General features: G+C 37.1%; 1 protein-coding gene across 1 annotated transcript in view; it reads right to left on the bottom strand.

Annotated features, from left to right (window-relative positions):
• Window positions 1–20,355, bottom strand: part of LOC150091385 (coiled-coil domain-containing protein 174) — a 132,919-nt gene that overhangs the window by 7,315 nt on the left and 105,249 nt on the right. Inside the window, exons 8-9 of the mRNA XM_090383621.1 lie at window positions 8,103–8,232; window positions 6,497–6,667 (exon numbers count right to left, since the gene is read on the bottom strand). Coding sequence (XP_090239747.1) covers window positions 6,497–6,667; window positions 8,103–8,232 — 301 coding nt within the window. The remainder of the gene's footprint in view (window positions 1–6,496; window positions 6,668–8,102; window positions 8,233–20,355) is intronic.

Below are 20,355 nucleotides of genomic sequence, written 5' to 3'. Positions count from 1 at the left end.
CCTATACACAGACAAGATCAAGAAAAACAAAAAAGAATCTTAGAAAAAATTGGTCCAAACAACTGGTAATGAAAACCCCTGGGGAGTGGCGTATAGGATCACCATGGGCTCAGGGGAAGTTCCCATGAAGTGGAGATCTGCAAATATATCACCAATTCACAAAGTAGGCTCTAAAGGTGACAAGTAATTACAGACCAGTTAATTTAACTTCTGTTCTGGGAAAAATAATAGAGCAACTGTTTAAAGAAGCACTGCAGGATCACCTAGATCATCTTGCTCCCCTTTTATTTAAGTGTATCAACATATCTAAGAGTAAATGAACTCAGTACATGGATGGAAGAGCTATGTTCAGATTTTCAACTGGTAGCATAACATTTAAAAGAAACAAGCTAATTGCTTTGTTCAAGCCAGGAGAAAGAAACATGAACAGACTTTCTACATAAGAGAGGATAATGACTATAATTATCAGCTTGCTTGGCCTGTTTAGGATTGCTTTTACTAGAAGTTTGCATTTCAGAAGTTTTTCTTGAGTTCATCATTTTGTCTTCAAAATTTTTGGATCATGAACTGGATTTGGACATGACTCAGTGCCACTAACTAGTAATCACTTGTTGCACTTTTCAATTTGGTAACTCTAAAAAATGCTCATATGGCTTTTCTAACCACTTCCAACCTCTTATTTATATAGACTTGTAATAGGCTGTCACCGTTCTACCATTCTACTTACACATTTCCAAAGACAGCCAATGTGCATAAACATATGCTTCAAAATATTTTCTTTTAGAACTTCTTTCCAGATAGTATATTTTTACCATGTATTCATCTACTTGCAGATGAAGGCATGCAGCTCTCTTTTCAGCACACAAATTAATACGATGACAAGGGCAGTCTTTTAACACCAAATGCTCGATTTCCTCTTAATATCCTTAAAAAATATATATATTTATATATATATATATATTTATATATATATATATAAATTTATTATTATTATTTTTTTTAAATTACAAAAGGTCATGACAATGGGATATAGCAAGGTGTCACTTTTATTACTGCCATCTCTAGCAACTAAAAGTGGTCTATTTTTCATAGCCACCACTACCTCTTCTTCTGTTGCCCATGCAATATCATTAAAATGCCTGTTGTTTATGTTCTTCTACAATCATATTTTTTATTATTCCATTATTAAGAAACATATTTCTGAACAGTGATCAGCCTGCATGGCCAGCACAATTCAATTATGTTCTATGACAAAAGATGTTAATAAATATTTGCCACAAATGATATCACCATTACCATAAAATGCAATAATTATTTCTGCATGCATTTCTTTCTGCACACTTCAAACTGTGGTTATGCTTACTTTTTGCAAATGTCTGATTACATCACATTTTCCACAAATTGAAACTAATAAATCACAGCTACATGCAGTACATACAGCAAAAGTGTTTCAGATTTTTAAATCCGTGCATATATGTTTTCTGAAATTTTACATTATATTTCCTTTGCATCTTATTGAAAGACAATGTTAATTAACTTCACACAACACAAATACTGTATTACAAAATTCCTGCAAAACAGAAAAGAATGTTATTATCACACATTTCTATTTTGGAATATAGGCCACCACAAAAGAAATCTGCAAATAAAAAAATTCAATTTTAATATATTTTTATTTATTTTGTGAAAAGAAAAAGATGAGAGATAAACTGAGTTTTTGCAAAAAAATATGAAACTCTCTGTTCACAACTATAATACTACAGTGAGTGGTAAAAATCTCCGTCATAAATCTGGAGAGTTAGCAGCTGTGCAGCTTATTCATTTACCTGCCAGACTACAAGCCAGTCTTAACCACATCCAACAATCTTTTTTTTTTCACTAACAACCCTGCCCTGCAAAGTACGCAGTCAATGTTAATGGTCTTTTAAACATTTCAGATTACAACTTGGTGATATGATCTCTCCCCCCCCCCCATGGCCATTCTCCCCTGTGTTTATTTGGCATTACAAGAATGCGAAATGAGATGACCTGCATGATTTCTATTCCTCTTTTCCTTGGTTAGAACATTGTTTTAAAATTTCCAGTGCTAACATTTGGATTGTGTTAGTGAAATTATTTTATGATGATGAAATCCTTTATTCCTCATTCTACCCTAAAATATTGTTCTTTATCTAAATTTGGCTTTCAATAAATACTTAGGCTCTTGAAGATAAGAATTTAATGTATTGAAAATGGCTGGTATTCAAATGTCCAGCTTCATTTTCTACCTACAGCTGTAAAAATAACTATTATGAAGCTTCCCAGTGTTAGTATAGCGGGAGAACATAACGGCATTAAAGTGATAGGGGTAACACACACACCAAGAAGCAATTGTCCATTTACAAGTTCTGTTTATTTTTGGTCAATTTAAAAGCCAAGGATATATATTTTGTAGAGAAAAATATTTTTATTATTTTTTAATAGATTTTGGTACAAAGTAGCAATCTTTTTTGAAAAAGAAATAGAGCCATTTTTAAATGTCTTTTTTCAGTGAAAGACAAAAATTTAATTAAAGTGACAGCATAACAAAAAAAAAAAAAAAAAAAAGACATTTTTTTTATTAGAAGGGGAGTGGAAGCACTGCCCTAACTAGCATTAGTGGTGATTTGAAAAAAAAAAAAAAAAAGACGTATTTTATGCATTATTTAACATCAAGGGAGCACAAAGTGATGAAAGAATGATTAAAAAAAAATTCTTTGGTTGAGTTTAACTCAACCAAAATAGCTCAAGTTATTTTCTAATATAGTCCAAAGAAAATAACTTGAACTATTTTGTTAAAATAGTTTAAGTTATTTTCTTGTCCACCATTGATTCTCCTTGAAGTAATGGAATCATCAAAATTGAAGCACATTAGAGAATCTAAAAACAAAATTCTTATCATGCAACTTCATTTTGAACATCTGTTTATATTAACTGTGGAAGTAGAACTCTACTGGGCGTTTTATTTTATTTTTCCTAGTGATACACTTCATTAGTCACACACCATTAGCAGAATACAAAAAAAAATATTATAATGACCACTCTTATATCATGTGAATATTAAGAAGTTTTGGAAGGATGTTACTTGGTTTCCACGGAATATAGATTTCTATAATCTAGAAATTGTTATATTTCTCTTATTATATGAATATTAAGATAGTTTTACTATCTTAATATTCAAGTGGTATAAAAATGGTCATTATAGAAATCAAGATCCCACAGAAAATAGCCATGTCCTCCAACAATACAAAAAAAAATTGGTTCTCTTATAATAAGTCACTTTAATGAAGAAAGATCAAACAATTGACATCTAAATAAAAAAATTCTCTTTACTAACAGCAAACTTGTTCCTTTAATATTATGCAAAAGATTAGTGCTAATTTTCATTTATGTTAGGCAGGTAAGTCTGTTAGTCACTTGTTTCAAAATTTGCTGTTAACCACTTTTTTCCCCCTCTTCACTCACTGTTTTGTTGATAAGCAAAGCAGCCACTCTACAGTAGCACTAACAAGTATCAGTGAAAACTGAAAATGTTCAGCTAGTGATATTGTCTATGACACACGTGAGCAACAAAGACAGAAGTACTCATAGATTAAACATTAATGTATATGCATAAGCATAAATCATTTAGCCACATTTATCAAAGGAAAATAAGTTACTTAATAACATACAAAAAAAAAAAAAAAAAAAAATCTAGGTAAGCATGTTATCAATTTTAAATATAATAAAGGGCAGAAAAATGTAGTTCTGGGGTTCAAAGAACATAAAACTTTAGAGTTCATAATATATTGAATAAATAAGCTTTGGTAGTCTGTTCTTTCTGTTTTTTGCATAAAAGTAATGAGGGAGTTAAACATCACTCATTACAAAAGTTATCTAACCTTAGTTCTGCAGTACACTTTTGCTCTCAAGAAATTTGTTGTAAACTCCATGTTTAGTGTTTATATCACAAGAAACTAATTCATTGTTACTCTGGTGTTCCTCATTCAACAAAAAGAAACAGGTGGTGGTCAGTAAAGCACTCTGTGTGTGTGTGTGTGTGTGTGTGTGTGGGTGGGTGGGTGTGGGTGTGTGTGGGTGCGTGGGTGTGTGCGTGGGTGTGTGCGTGGGTGTGCGTGCGTGCGTGCGTGTGCGTGTGCGTGCGTGCGTGTGCGAGTGCGTGCGTGCGTGTGTGTGTGCGTGTGTGCGTGCGTGCGTGTGCACACATTTTGTGATCGTGGATGCCACCAGTTCTGGGTAAAAACAATAAGAAACTGAAACCCACTAAAATTTACATAGAAACTAACCCACCTCACCAGAGCTAAAAAAACTGGCTGTAGCTTACATCAGTGCATGCACACAACTTCCATGCAACTTTCCTCCTTAGAAAAAGGTTGTAGGCAATTTGGTATGAAAAATTATTTGCCCAAAAATGAATCAACTGTTATGAAAGATGTGAGATCAGAAAAATTTAGTGTATCAACAAAAAAATTACCGATTGGAACAGGTTAGAATTTTTGTACATTTAGGAACAGTCTTTAATAAAGATGGAAGATTAAACATAGAAATAAATACCACATGAGGTAAAAGCAAGAAGTAGAGGAAGCCAGTTAAATCAATTTGCAATTTGTTTAAAATTAGCTGTTTTATATCAGAGTTATTCAGTCTCTTTTAATCTATGCACCTAAAAGCTGAGTAAGAAATGAGAGTAATTGGTAAACTAAATAATAAATAAAATTGGAGCAGTGTAGCATTGGAAGCAAGTTACTGCTATGCATAAATGAATGTTTGAGTGGCAGGAGATGGAGAGTGGTTATTAAATGGGTACTGTTCTTCATGAGTTGAGCCCTTTACTGTTTTTAATATTTATTAATGATATTGATGTAGGAGCATTGTTTAATGGTTGCTGATGAGAGGTAGGTGGAGAGGATGCCATCAACGATCAATGTATGATTCTCCAGCAGGACAATATGTAAATTATGCCCACAGGTAACTTATGCCCAAACTTATGTACAACAGGTAAATTATGCCCAAACATGGCAACTGAGGTTTAACAGTGATAAATGCAAGGTACTGCATTTGGGTAGGAATAATTCCAGAACAACATACCATTTGGATGTGCCCAAATGGCATGTTACTCAGGGTAGTGGAGAATGAAAAAAGACCTTGGAATGATTGTATAATCAGACACAAAGTTCTCTGAGCAGTGTAGACTGGCTGCTAGGACAGCTCATTAAGTTCTGTTAATGATACACAGGAATTTCATCAGCAGGAACAAAGAGATGGTTAGGGTGTACCTTGAGTATTGAATACAGATTTGAAAAGCTCAGTTTAGGAAGAATATAGAATTGTTGGAACAGGTATGAAGAAGAGAAAGTAAGGGGCACAAAAGGGGACTTTTACCAAGAAAGATGAACTGCAGTATCTAGAAACTAGGTAACTGTGAAGAGACCTGATGGAGGTATTTGAGGCTTTGAATGGGTTGAGTAAATTAAATGTCAATTGCATTTAATTTATTCAAAGACAAGACAGATGAAGGAATATAAATTCAAACTAGAAAAGGATGGTTGTAGGACAGATGTGCAAAAATTTGCTTTCAGTCAGCGATAACTGATTGCCGGAATAAACTTCTGCCTAACATATTGTAGAAGTGGTGTGAATGAATTTAAAGGGGGACTGGACAAATTATTAGAAGGGGTGGGCAAACAAAAGTTTTTTTTTTTTTTTTGTTTGGCTGATGATGTGTATTTGCTTTCTTACATCATTTTGGCAATACTAATTGATCAAACATCAGAATCTTCAGAAATGAAAATTTTAAGAAAATAAATGTAAATGAAAATAAAATAAAACAAATGTAAATGTGAAAGCAACAGCAAAATCATATTACAAACAAGGAAATAAAAAAAGATCATAAATATCTAATATGTAATCAAATGTAAGTGAAGCAAACTTAAGATGATGGGAGAAGAGAGATTAGTTAGGCAGACATTCAAAGCAAAGACGAATTATTATAAGTCTAAATGTACAACAGATTACCAGGAAGGCATCTCATCGAGGTAAAAAAAAAGTTGAGAAAAAAAGAACTTGCTCTGGCTAGGGTAATGATCTAACAAGAAATAGGATACGTGGTGGAAAATAGTGTTTTAAAGGCTGATATTAAAATATGACTAATTTGTACTATTATACTCGTAACAGAGCATTAGATGGTGGCTTTTTCTATCATGATAGTGCAATGCAACAACAAAAACAGTGTAGTCCAAGTTTGTAAGAACTATGGTTAGTGGCATGTAAGTGACTTTGCTTGCAAAAAGAATATTATATGTTTTCATTCTCTTATACAAAAAAATTTAGCAGTTACTATCTAAAGGCCTAGGTGGAAGATTAAAGGTCCAAACACTTGCAAAATGCCATTCAAAAATTAACATTAATTGCACAGAAGCCACAGCATATTCTTATAGTGGTATTAATTATGATTTCTGTTCTCCTTAACATTACTTACATTTATTAGATGTTTCTTTCCCAATATATACTGCATCATCCATATTCTTTCCAATATCCCAAGGTCTAATTTTAATATCTTTGGCAAGTAATTGTATTTCTGGATTTTCTGAAATTTTAGCCATTTTTTCCTTGAGCTCACTCTCCTCCTCCTCACTAGATGTAGAATCATCTGTTAACAAAAAGAAACAATAATTAATTTTATATGAAAGCTGTACTATAAAAAGCTATTCTGTGATTATTAAATCTGCTCAGATGTTTATATCTGTTACCACTGTTCCTCAATGTAGTCTTGTCCTCTTGCTAGCAAGTCTACACTGAGGAACAGTGGTAAAATATACTATTTATTCACTGCATTCTCAGTGAAGTCGTTTGTCCAGCAGTTAGTTTTTTTGAACTTTTCTTAGTTTCATTTTTTGTTTTCAGTTTAGTGTTTCATCTGAATGTGTATGTAAAAAGTCTACTACCACAACATAAGAAGTCTCAAGAATAAACTATCTAAATCACCTGTTGCATTTTTGATGTACGATGCCTTGATTGATTATCCTAGATGTTGCTGATAATAACTGTGATGGCATGTATAGGAGATAGTGTGATTATATCTGTTAAATCAGCATCGGGTTGGGTTGATTTGGTGTTTAATGGTGCATTGCCAACTTAGGTCATAATGTGCAGTCAAGATAAATCAGCATTCTCTCTCTCTCTCTCTCTCTCTCTCTCTCTCTCTCTCTCTCTCTCTCTCTCTCTCTCTCTTATGGTTTGAAGGAACCATAAGAAGGAACCATTAAAAATATTTACTTCCTCCTTCTTCTAAGGAAGCTTTTTTTTTTTTTTTCTTGTATCATGAATTATTGTAAAAGTGAAAAAAAAAAAAAAAAAAAACTGTTATTTATGGAAACTTTACCCTTTATATTCCTTCATAATGATCTTTTAGATTGAATTACTGTTCAACTCACCTGCCTAAATTTTAGTCAGATTGTGAAATTTTCTACCAGGTAAACCAATATTTTGGTTCTTTGCAAATTTCGTGTTTTTTCTTCTTTTAACACCGGACTATCGTTTCGTGCTTAACTTCACAAATTTCATATTTTTTCTCCTTTTAGCTGTTGTTGTTTATATATGGCCATGTTGAGGTTGCAGCTAACTTTAATATTATCAAAATCCAGAGGACTTTTCCAAAGACCAATTGGAAGGAAGAACCTTCTTTCTAATTGGCTTTGGAATGTGCTTGTTTAGAATGATTGAACTATTAATAAAAATAACTATAGCATGCTACCATAGTTTAAATTTGAGTCAAAATCCTTAGATACAAAAATTCTTGAACTGATAAACTGAAGAAAACAAATGCATTACTCTTACATAGATTTTGTAAAATTATTGAACTTTGTTTTAGTACTCTGAGTTATTTATCTGGTCATTAATTTTATTTATTTATTTTTTGAAAGTGGTATTTTATAGAATTTACACACAAATTTTCGTATAACCTGAATCTATTTGAGGAGCAAAAAATTTAAAATTGCACAGAAATCAATAGATAGCATTATATATTCTTAGTTCTTCAACAGTGGCAAAGAAAAAGGAAAAGGACTAATTTTAAAAGATAGTACCGTTTTCATTCAGAATTTCCACTTTTGTAGGTGCTATGTTCTTTCTACTGCAAACTTTGGCAAGACGTAATTTCATCATTTCTTTGCGTTTACTTTTTAAATTTTCTTTGAGTACACGCTGTTGAACTGTCTAAAAAAATAATTAAAAGCTTTATTTATAATTTTTTTAATAAAAATCCTTCTCCTGAATATTCATAAAAACTATACCTTTAAAACGTTTTACAGAAAAAACAAGGAAACAGCAAAAGAATACAAAAATAAAATTGGAAAAATAAAATAAATAAAATAATAATACATATATACAGCGATACCCCAAAACTGTTCTGTGAAACCATGCTGATTGAGATATAATTATAATGAGTTTTAATTGAATGCGTACCAGAGTTTATAAACAAATTATAATAAATCTATAAACAATTTGTGCTTGATAGCCAATTAAAAGGATTTGAAATAAAAAATATTGCAAATATTTTATTAATGAAAACGTAACATCATGAGAGATGAGAAAAAAGCTTTATTGTTTATTTATGTATTTCAATAATAAATTCTGGTGATGTCGTTTCTTCTTTTTCTCGGCGTACAAGTCTTTGTAGCATCGAATCCCATCTTGTAAAACTTGCTGTATCTTGATGCTACATTCATCATCCAGATCTCCATTCATAATTGCCTCGTAGGCCATGTCAACCCCACCCAAAAAACTTTCTCCAATTTTTCTGTTGGAATTCCTTTGGTGCCACTTCAGAATTGTTTTCCTCTTCTTCATATGCAGTTTGCCATCAATTTCAAGGAGAGTTGCATCATCTGAGTCATTGGCATGTGAGGCAGTGGAGTCATGTGCATTGGCAGTGTCCAAAGTTTCAAATCCCAAGTCTTTTCCGATCGGCAATTGTCTGAATTTGAGATTCAAAACCAGTGAAATCATTTGCCAAATGGGGCAAAACATTAGCATTTAGCATTAGTAGAGGCATATGATGCAAGAAAGGAAGCTTATGCAGCATCAGTCAAAAAAACAAAAAAAAAAAAAAACTTCCATTTTAATCCCTCCATTCTTTTGAAATACCTGTCCAGCTGAGCCTTAAATTTATTTAGGCTATCAACTTCCACAAGGGGTAGAAGTCTGTTCCACCAACCAACTACCTGCTGGCTAAAGGCAAATTTCTGCACATCTATCTTACATCTGTCTTTCCTCAATCTGAATTTATGCCCTCTCAGGTGATTATTCTGAGCAAGAGGAAAAATCCCATCAGCATTGAGCATGCTCAAACCGTTCAAGACTTTATACGCCTCTATCAGATCACCTCGCCAGTGCCTAGTCTCCAGACACTGTAATTTGCAAAACTTAAGCCTTTCTTCATAAGAGCAACTCTGTTCCATTCACTAATGTTGTTGCCTTTCTCTGTACTCTTTCCAGCAGCTCTACATCCTTCTTGAAATGAGGCCTCCAGACCTGTATACAGAACTCCAGGTGTGGCCTGACCATTGCCTTATACAAGGGAATAATCACCTCCTTATCCCTGCGAGAAAAATTCCTGTATATCATTGACAAGACACCATGAGCTACTCTTGTAGCCCATCTGCTCAGAGAACTTCATATCTGCCTGCACAATTACCCCCAGGTCCTTTTCATTCTCTACCGCTGTCAGTGTAGTACCACAGAGTTGATACGTTGCTCTGGGGTTGCTGTTTTCCATATGTAGTACTTTACATTTGTCAATGTTAAACTTCATTTGCCACCTCTCAGCCAATCTGCTCAACCTTTCCAGATCCTGTTGCAGCAGCATAGCATCAGTAGTGTCCTTAACAACCCTGCCAACTTTTGTATCTTCTGCAAACTTGGATATTAAGCTTGATATACCATCATCAATATCATTTATAAATACAGAAAACAATAATGAACCCAACACTGAACCCTGAGGGACTGTGGGTTCAGTGTTGGGTCCATTGGGTCCACTAATAACATTAGTCCACGATGAGCAGTGTCCATTGATTACCACTCTCTGTCTTCTCCCCCTCAACCATCCCTTTATCCACAGCAGCAATTTGCCTCCAGTGCCACACTGCTCCAATTTGTGCAGCAGTCTTCCATGTGCAACAGTATCAAAAGCCTTTCTAAGATCCAAATCTATAATATCAAAGTTATTCCCTGCATCCAGTTCTTTTGTGAATGCACGATAATATCCAATCAAATTGGTCAGGCAAGACTTTCCATTAACAAAGCCATGCTGTGTTCGAGCTATAACTGAAGTCTTGTCTAGATGATCCTGCAGTACTTCTTTAACCAGTGCCTCCATTAATTTTCCTGGAACAGAAGTTAAACTCACAGGTCTATAATTACACGTGTCAGCCTTTGATCTTCCTTTGTGAATTGGGGTCACATTTGCACATCTCCAGTTTATGGGTACCTAGGGGATACAAGGACTAATAGATTAACAGTAGTCACTGGCAGAGGTGAAAGTGATTCTTGCACTGCTACTGGAATGAGCAGCAGCCTGGAAAACAAGATGCAGGATATTTCAGAGACTGTTGGGAGTCATTGCGGTACAAGTAAACATATGGGTTGTGTTAGGGTAGCTAAGAATAGGAACAGGTGCAGGTATACTTGCATGTACACCAATGCTAGGAGTTTGGTAAATAAATTTGATGAATTTGAGGTATTGCTCCAAACATCAAAGGCAGATATTGTTGGGATATCAGAGACGTGGTGTCACACAGACATAAGGAATGCAGAACTGGAATTTGGGGAGTACAATGTGTACAGAAAGGATAGACAGGATAGGAAGGGAGGAGGGGTTATGCTATTAGTTAAGAAACACATAAAATCCAAGGAAGTGAAGCCAGTCGACATCGCTGGACAGTGCAGTGTCGAGTCAGTTTGGTGTGACATAAGCATTGGGAGATCAAAATTGAGAGTAGGAGTGTGCTATAGGCCTAATGACTCTGATGAGTATAATAAGAAACTGTACAGGGAAATAGAGTGGGCCAGTAAATCAGAGAGTCTTATAATGGGGGATTTTAATTTCTGAATTTTAACGTCTTAATTTTAACAGAGAATTTTAATTTTAATAACTGGAAATTGTGGGTTGGTCACTCACACACTAGCAAGGCAATATGCGTTGTTTGGCAACATGCTCCCAAACAGAACGCATATTGTTGGCAGTGATTTCTAGCCAAGATGAAAATATATTTTCGATTGTATTTAAAGGGGTAAAAAATAAATTGCGACATTAAAAGTTTGAAAAGCTGCCACGTTGTCTCGTCAGGATGGAATTAAGAATACTGAACACTGTTGCATGTTGACTACCCGAGGGGAACTATTTGTGAGACAATAGAGTTGGCACTGCAGCATATATGTAGAGTAAGTGTCTAGGCCAGTGGTGTGCAAACTTTGGGGCAAGACCCCTCTGGGTCATGCCCCACAGTTTGCACACCACTAATGTGCACAAAATAAATAAATTTTTAAATAAATTTATTTTTTGTGCATATAAAAACTAAAAACCTGTTGTTAAAATTACTTTTTCAATACTGTAAGTGTAGAGACCTCGCTACTCGAACTAAGACTGAGATAGGAATGAAGCCTACTGCCTACCGCGTTGGGAATATGCCTTAATTTTCTCACTGGCTATGGACACAAAAAGAAGACTAGTGTGGCTTCTCACTATGTATTAGTACTTCTCAGTATTACTCAAGTGCTGAGTAGTACTGAGAAGTACTACTCAATTAATCCATTACAGTAATCCCCTTTAGCTCTTAATTCGTGGTTCCTACAGCAGAAATTCTCAAATTGCCTAAAGGCAAGAAGTGCAAATGTGCGGTAGCAATAAATATACATAGCAAGTGTGTTGCATGCAAACTTTATTCTGCTTCATAATTTGGTGCATTCTGCTTGCTGCAATAAAAATTATTTCAATTATGCATGGAGAAAAGTAGAGCAATGATTTCAAAACCATTCCTCTGTCCAGAGACAGTCTCGCAGAGTATTACAGTTAGATGAATCCATAGATATTTGAAACCTTGCTCAACTTATTGTATATGTCAGATACTGCTACGAGGGGGATATTTTGGAGGATTTTCTATTTTGTAAAGCTTTGGAAGAAAGAATGACGAGCCAGAAGATTTTTGATGTTATAAATATTTTCTTTCAAACAAATAATCTAACGTGGAACAACTGTGTTGTGATTTGTACTGATGGCTACATTAAATAAAGGTTTAAAAGGCAAAGCAAAGGAAATTGCTCCAAATAGTTTTTAATCATTACATTATACATAGGGATGCATTAGTAGAGAAGGAAATGCAAACTGATTTGCACGAAGTTTTGAGAGATGCAGTAAGTTTTGAAAGATGTGATCGACTTTATTGAAAGTAGAAGCTTAAATAGCAGACTTTTCACTATATGTTGTAATGAAATAGGATGAAACGCTTCTTTTATATACAAAAATGGTTGTCCAATGGTAAAGTGTTGTGATATCTTTTTGACCTCAAACATGAGGTTTTATTGTTTTTATCAGATACTGATCAGAACCTGGCTCAATTGTTTACAAATCAAAAATGGCTTGGAAAACTTAGCTGCCTCATTGATATATTTGAAAAACTTAATGATTTAATTTAAGTTTTCAAGGACAGGGAACAAATATATTAATATTCAGACGCTTTCAAAAATAAACTTAACCATTGGAAAATTGAATTTGAGCATAATAATACTGAAATGTTCCCATGTTTTTCTGATTTTGTTAATAGCAGTAATATCGACATTTTACAATTTAGAGATATCATTGCCTCTCACCTAATAATGCTAATTAAGAAATTTTCCAAACGCCTTATTGTATCACCAGATAAAAAGTTGTATCAGATTCGTGATTCCTTTGCTTTTGAAATTTCTTCATGTCCTGAAATTACCATTGAGCAAAAGAAAGATCGTATCGTCTGACAAAGCATTAAGTGCTCGTTTCAAGACTACTTGTGAAAAATTTTGGCTTTCTCTTCTAGATGAGTATCCAGAATTATCGAAAATGACAATACAAAGATAGCTAGTTGTCTTTTGGGTCTACATATTTATGTCATAAAATTAACAGCTATAAAAACAAAACAGTGTTCCAGACTTCATAGATGACATGAGATTAGCAATTTCAAATATTGCATCCAAATATGGGCCAGATATTATAAGTTATCCAAGCTCATCCTTCTCATTAATTGTTTTGTTTTGTAATTGTTCATTTTTTATTGTTTTGTAATCTTAACTGAAGAATAAGAATTTGATTTGTTGTTTTTGCTATATTCAATTAAAATATCAAACAATTATTTTAATGTGTAAATTAAGAAGGAAACAATTTTTTTATTCCTTTCTCAGTACTCAAATACAGTTTTCTACTACATAATTTATAAAATTCCACTTTTCTTCTCTAAAAATCTTGTCATCCTCCCTCGGGATTTATATTGAGGGGCCACATCAATTTTATATTTAATAAAGGGAGTTGCAAGCAAAATAAGTTTGCATGCCACTGGTCTAGGCTATTGATTGGGTCTTAATATGTACAGTAAATTTTTGACTTAAACTTAATTGAGAACCGTGTTATAAGTGTAAGTGTATTTAGAGTCAAGCGGCATCAGAGGTTCCCATCTCCGTGTTGTTTACGTTGTGGTGTGTTTCAGTACTCTGCAAGTGCCAGAGATTTAAATGTATGTGGGTCTTGGATCGTTTAGTGACGTGTACTATTGTTCTTCTGGTTGTTTAGCTGCTGGACCCCTGTTAGGGCCCAAAGTTACATTACCCCATTTATGCCTCATGAAGGCAGACCAGGAACCCAGCTTATATATACTCTGGAAGGTCCTGCCACCTAATTTCCTAAGATTTCAGGGGTTGGACCTAAAAAAAAAAAGTCCGCTAGGTTGGAGGCTGAAAGTCAATGGGCGAGGTTCAATTTACATGGTTAAATTTTGATGTGTAGGGCATACACTAGTGTTTAGTTAGGGGGAGGGAGACTGAAGGCTGGGGGGAGGAAAGTCATAAGAATGGGTGCAATAGAGAAGATGCTCCCAGTTAGTGACAGTGGGGCAGGCTCATGTCCCACCAGAAGGAAAAGAGGGTAGCAAGGGGCAGGAGTCTGGCTCCTCCCACGCTGCAAGGGAAGGGGAATAAAGGTACCCAGCAAGGGAGCAGGGTACTGATCACCAAATAGCACATAGGCAGCAAGGCTGCAGTTGGTCGAATCTGATGCATTTCCTTTAAGTCAGGTGACATCAGTATTATGGTCTGGCCAAAGGTAGGACAATGTCCTGTCCAGAAGGTCAGTCTGATCCCTTTCCACAGGTCAGTCCCAGATAGTGGTTGCTATGATGGATCTCCAATGATGCATGTGCAGCAGAGATGCTATCTGAGTCAGAGTCTGTTGTAGGAATCCAATAGTCGGGTCAAGTTCGGTATAAAGTTTTCCTTTTTAGGAGTACAGGGTCCATTCCAAGTTGTAGTCTTGTCAAGGTATTCCGTCTTTCTTGGGAGAGTATCCCATCCAGGTTGTTGATTGGGTTAAGTTTAGTTTTCTTTGACGGTTTTGGGTTTGAGGTCCAATCTGGGTTGTAGGCATTGTCCAGAGCTGCAATAATTCCCATTCTGGTTAATGGTCATTTTCTGTTAGAGGAACAGTGGCATGGAGAGTGCAACTGGTTCCAGTCACTTGCTAGTTTGTCAGTGCATATCTGGTTCCTCTTCTCACAAAGAGATCCTGGATGTATTTTGTGAGGGTTTTGTATTAATCACGTGAGTCCAAGAGGTGATGCTCCTGATACTGCGAGACGTATGTCAATCTCGTGTAGAATAATCTCTGCAAATCTTCGTACCTTGGACACTGATACATAAGATGTGACCAGCTCTCACGTCTCCTCAGGTGCAGCATGGGTTATCAAGGAGCCCCAGCATGGTGAACTTGTCATTGAAGGGCTCATAGCAGAAAGGTGAGTGCCCATCCCAGCTGAAGCCAAGCCGGTGATTTTGGATAGACTTTGTCAATGTATGGTAAAAATTTTCTTGTGACCTCCCCCTTGGTGGAGGCCATCCACTTGTTCTGCCATTCTTGTTGTAGGTGTTTTGTAGTTGCAGTTTTTCCATGCTCTTTTCGTTTGTCGGATCGATTGTATATCCTAGGAGTGTGATAAGGCTCCCTTTGGAGTAGTAGAGGAGGCTGCGTCGGACTGACTTCAGCTCCATTGCGACAGCACCTAGTTGGCCTGCGTGCTGATTGTGTTGCAGGCTCAAATCACTGTGAGTAAGATTGACTGATCGGTTATTCTAGTGTTCTTCTATTGACGACCATAGTGGTCTTGTGGTACCAAATAGCGGCCACGTAGGTGATCATTGGAATAAAAGTGGTTTTGTAATACAATGTCAGGACGCGTTTTTTGAGGCCCCAGTTGCGGCGCGTGATCCTTGCAATCATGGCAGAGTATTTCCTTATTTTGTTCCTGACCTGTTTGAAATGGAGCTGGAATGAGAGGTTTGTGTCAAAAACGACAAAAAGGTATTTCATTTCAGTGGCAAAGTTGATTGTGGTGCCATTTATTTTTATTTGGGGTGGCCTTCTGACATTGAGGGTTCCTTTTAGGATTGATTTGGTTTTCTCTGTTGATACTTGGAGAAACTTGTCCTCTGCTCACTTCTATTTTTAGGGCATTGTTTGCTTGGTCCTCCAGCTGAGTTCTTGAGTCTGCAGTCACTGTAAGGATTAAGTCATCGGCGAAGGCCTGTGAGTGCACTTCCGCAAGATTAATGTGGAGGAACTCATCGAAGACTATGTTCCAGAGTAGGAGCCTAGGATGGACCCCTGCGGGCATCCTTGGTATACTGTTCTGGTGATTCGGTGGTATGGTGTCACTACTTCTATAGCTTGTTGGAAGAGGCAAGTTTTAATGCTGTTGTATAAGTTGGCTGGGATTTTCGCTTGTACCGATCATTGTTGTCTGATGATCGGTACTGTTGTTAGCGTTCTTGTAATCTTGTAGGTGATTACCCGGTGGTCAGAGGTCGTCCACGCATTTTCCACCTTCCAGCCATGTTCATTGTGGCAAGGGAAGTGTAATAGTTGCCTCCCAGAGTATGTTGCAGAACGTCGGGAGGTGGTGCGGTTTGTTTAACATGGTGAATCTCGATCTGGCTAGGAAATCTAGGAGTTGCCCATTATGGGTCCCCCTCCTGTCCTGCATCGTGCTATGCCACATGGGTGAATGACAGTTGATATCTGCTTCAACTAGGATTTTTTGGTTTGGGAGTGCATTCCGCACATGCTGAAGGTAGTTAATTGCATATGTTATTTCCTGGCCTAGTCTTCAGTACAGGGAAACCACAAAGTAAGTGGCAATAGGAGATATTACATGGGCACAAGCTGTCCAGGGAGTACAGAGTTGAGTCACTTTAGTAGCCATTAGATAAGGATTTTGGAGGAGTATCGCTGCCCAAGGGGTATCTTCATCCGCTTGTATGAGCTTGTAGGCCAGTGGGTATCCCCTGACATATGCATATGGTTCTTGTAGGAGGAAGATGTCGGCTCCCTCCTCATCAGCATTTACCCAGAGTTAGCCGGCCACCGCTCTGCCCGTTGTGCATTATGTTGAAAGATTTTAATTTCAGTGGTGTTGCACTTTTTAGTTCGTGTTGCCATAATCTGTTCTTCCTTGATATATTCCTTTTGCCCTTAATATGAGGGGCATTTTGAGTCTGACTGAGTGATTGCTTTCCATTCTTGCTGACTTACAGTTTGCATAGATGGGTTCTTTATTTTTATTTGGGCAGTCTTTATACTCGTGCCATCTCTCAGAGCAGTGGCTGCAGGTTACTGCCTGTTGTGCGCAGGTATGGGTGGTGTGGGCAAACCTACAACACCTAAAACATTTAGGTGGCACGACCACGTATTCCCCGAATCGATGGCAGGTCCAAATTAGATTCTTAATCGAGTCTTTAGCACTTTCCAGGCAGCCGGAGCGAATTCCACCACCTAGTTGGAGGCGTTTGCTTTCCTAGACTTTGTTACGTAAAAAAAAAAAAAAAAAGGTAAAGTGCAGCCATTATCAACCCACTGCAGGATGGAAGCCTCCTCAACAATTCATGCTGAGAGAAATGGACATTAATCTGCCACGCTGGTCCAGTGCGGGTTGGCAGATCGACAGTACTCAGCGGTCAGGGGCTTGAACCCCGGTCTACTCAAAGGGCGTGTGCTACTGCACTCCCGCTCCTGACCACTCAGCTACGGAGGCCTATTCGTATCTGGGCTTAATGAGGTTTTGCGGTTCTTGATTTGGTAGGGTTTCTCTGAGATTCTTTTGATCTCCTCCTCCTTCAACTCCTGCGGATTTGTATCCTTGTTCAGATCGAAGATAATAGCCCTTGGCCCTCTTCTCCTGGGTGGCTCAGCAGTTAGGCCTAAGGTCGCGAATTTTGGGTTTTTCATTATTCCTTGTATTTCCTCTTGTGTTTCAGTTTCAATGGCAATTCCTGCGCTTCGCATTTTCCGTATGGATTTAATTCTTGTCGTTTTAAAGTCATCTCTCATAGTGTCCATGACCTTATTCTTGATTTCCTCGCTAGTTGCTGCTTTCCTTGGGTCTAAGAATGATCAGGTTTTGCGGTTTGAAGGGTGTTTTCTTCTTCTTTGCTTGTGCTGGAATTTGTGCAGCAGATGCATTTGCAGGTGTCCTCATGCAGCAGAGTAAGAGAGATTGTGTGGCCTTTGTGTTTCTTTCTCTCTCTCTCTCTCTCTCTCTCTCTCTCTCTCTCTTCCCAGTAGGTTTCTAATTTAGCCATTGCCTTTTCCCTTGCATGGTGCTCAGTCATTAATATGGCTTCAAGTTTAGACCATATGAACACAATGTCCTCTCTCACTGATGTGGTGATTCTATTGTTATTATCCTTCATGATGTCTTCTAGTTTTGTGCACAGTACCAATACCTGATTTATAATAACCCCATCTGGAAATGAAGGATCCAGAGTGGGGGGAAATCCCACCTTTCTGGGTGAAATGTCAGCATCTGTTTGCTTACCAGGACCTTCCTGTGAGTCATTAGGCTCAGTTAGGCTTCTTGTTTCTTGTTCAGATTTCAGGACGACCAGGCGGAGTTGACCTCTGATCCTCTCGGTCTTGTATTATGGTGATGTTGGCATTTTCTGGGGACTGAGACAAGTTACACTGCTGTTGTGCAGTTTGTGTCTTATCGGTATGCATTTCACTCAGAGTTGCATCACCAAGATATTTGGATGAGAGGACATTTTGCTATTTCCCTTTTTAAGTCCATTCAGAATACTACTCTCCGGTGAAAACCACAGGTCTGTAGGTCAATTTGGTGCTGAACAGTCCGTCGGCAAATATTTGGGCTGACCCCCCACAGGTCACGTGGGAGGGGGGACTCCCAAGTGCCGTAGCCTAGTGGTCAGGGGCGCGGGTGCATAAGTACACGTGCCTTGAGTGACCGGGGTTCAAGCCCGTGACTGCTGAATACGGTGCTATTTCTTGTATTCTGTCTATCTTGTGAACTCCTCTGACCGTTTGGTCGTCCCGGAGTATAAACAGAAAATCTAAAATGCCTCTAGAGAGAGACGGGAAAGTTTCCTCAAAGGTTTTTTGAGGAAACAAAACAAGATGGTGGTATTTACTTTCCAAACAGATGTGCAGGAGCGAAGTTGGCTCAACCCCATGGAAAGTCTATGAAGGAGGGGACACACCAAAAGTATGATCTGAGTATTGCTATCAAGTTGGTCTTGTTTAATGGAGGGGATCTCCCTCTTTAAAGTAGTATAATTAGAATTCCTTTCTGCTACCTGGATCACTATTTACAGAAGCCCGTAAATTTCTCAATTTTCCCGGAGCATAATGCGAGTTCCGACCATGTGATGCACAGTACCAAGGTAAAACATATTAAAAATATATAAAAGAGCCATATTATTGTTTCTTAGTTGCTAAATGACAAGTATAATTGCCATACAATATCAATTCAGTTCTTATAGTCATAAGAGTACAATTAAGTGTTATAGTGAAACCCATGCTAAGCGAGGTATTGCTGTGTATATATACAACTGAAAGTTACACAATACAGTCAGCCTTAAGCAAATGTCAAAAGATGCTAAAACCTAAAATAACTGGAGTAGAATTTTTCTCAGCATGTTCTGTGCAGAAGAGACTAATTTTACACTGATGGGATACGCTTAAATAGAAAGGGTGCAAGAATATTTGCTGATGCTATTGAAGCAATGTCAGGTGGTTCAGAAAACTGCTAGCTTGGGTGGGGGAATACAGAGACTGATAGATTAACTAGAGCTGTAAGCAGAGGTGCAAGTGATTCTTGCACTGCTTCTACTGGAACATGCAGCAGCTTGAAAAGCAAGGTAATCAGTGATTTCCAGCTGCTATGAGTCATCATGGAACAAGTAAATACATGGGCTGTGTTAATGTAACTAAGAGTAAGAAATGATGCATGTATACTTGCATGAACACTATGCTAGGAGTATGGTAAATAAACTTGATGAATTTTAAGCACTGATTAAGTATCAAATGCAGACATTGTAGGGATATCAGCAACATGGTGTCACTTAGACATAAGGGATGGAGAATTTGAATATAGGGAGTACAATGTATACAGAAAGGAAAGCAGGGCAGGAGAGAGAGAGAGAGAGAGAGAGAGAGAGAGAGAGAGAGAGAGAGAGAGAGAGAGAGAGAGAGAGAGAGAGAGAGAGAGAGAGAAGGAAGGAAGGTTATGCTCTTAGTTAAGAAGCAAAGAGAGTGCATCCAGTCAATTTGGGTGACTAGTGCAATGATGAGTCAGTTTGGTGTGATATAAGCACTGGGAAAACAAAAATGAGATTAGTATTATAGGAGACTTCAACTCCCCAGACATTGACTGGATCTTGTGGGGTTTCCACCCCACAAGGTCCAGTCAATTTTACATTATTTATGGATTTATTTGATGAAATTTTACCTCACTAGCAAGTTAGAGAGGCAAAGTGAGAAAGCAGCACCCTTGATCTGATTATTAACAGCGATTCTTAATGCATTAAAAATCTGCTGGTAAAAGATTTACTGGATGGCAGTGATCAGAGTGTATCGATGTAGGATTTACTTAAAGACATAACTACTGCCAATGATAAAGGGAAAGACTTTTGTTTTCATAAGGATGACTACAGTGTCTTATCTGGATGATCGGATAAGACACAGAGGTTTTTAAATTCTATGCAGGGGAACCAACAGTAAATTCTAAATGGAAAGTATTCAGAGAAATAATC

This window comes from Mastigoproctus giganteus, chromosome 1 (genome assembly GCF_048544385.1).
Source record: "Mastigoproctus giganteus isolate SK-2022 chromosome 1, ASM4854438v1, whole genome shotgun sequence".
Lineage (NCBI taxonomy): Eukaryota > Metazoa > Arthropoda > Arachnida > Uropygi > Thelyphonidae > Mastigoproctus > Mastigoproctus giganteus.
This window is presented reverse-complemented; position numbering and strand designations above follow the sequence as displayed.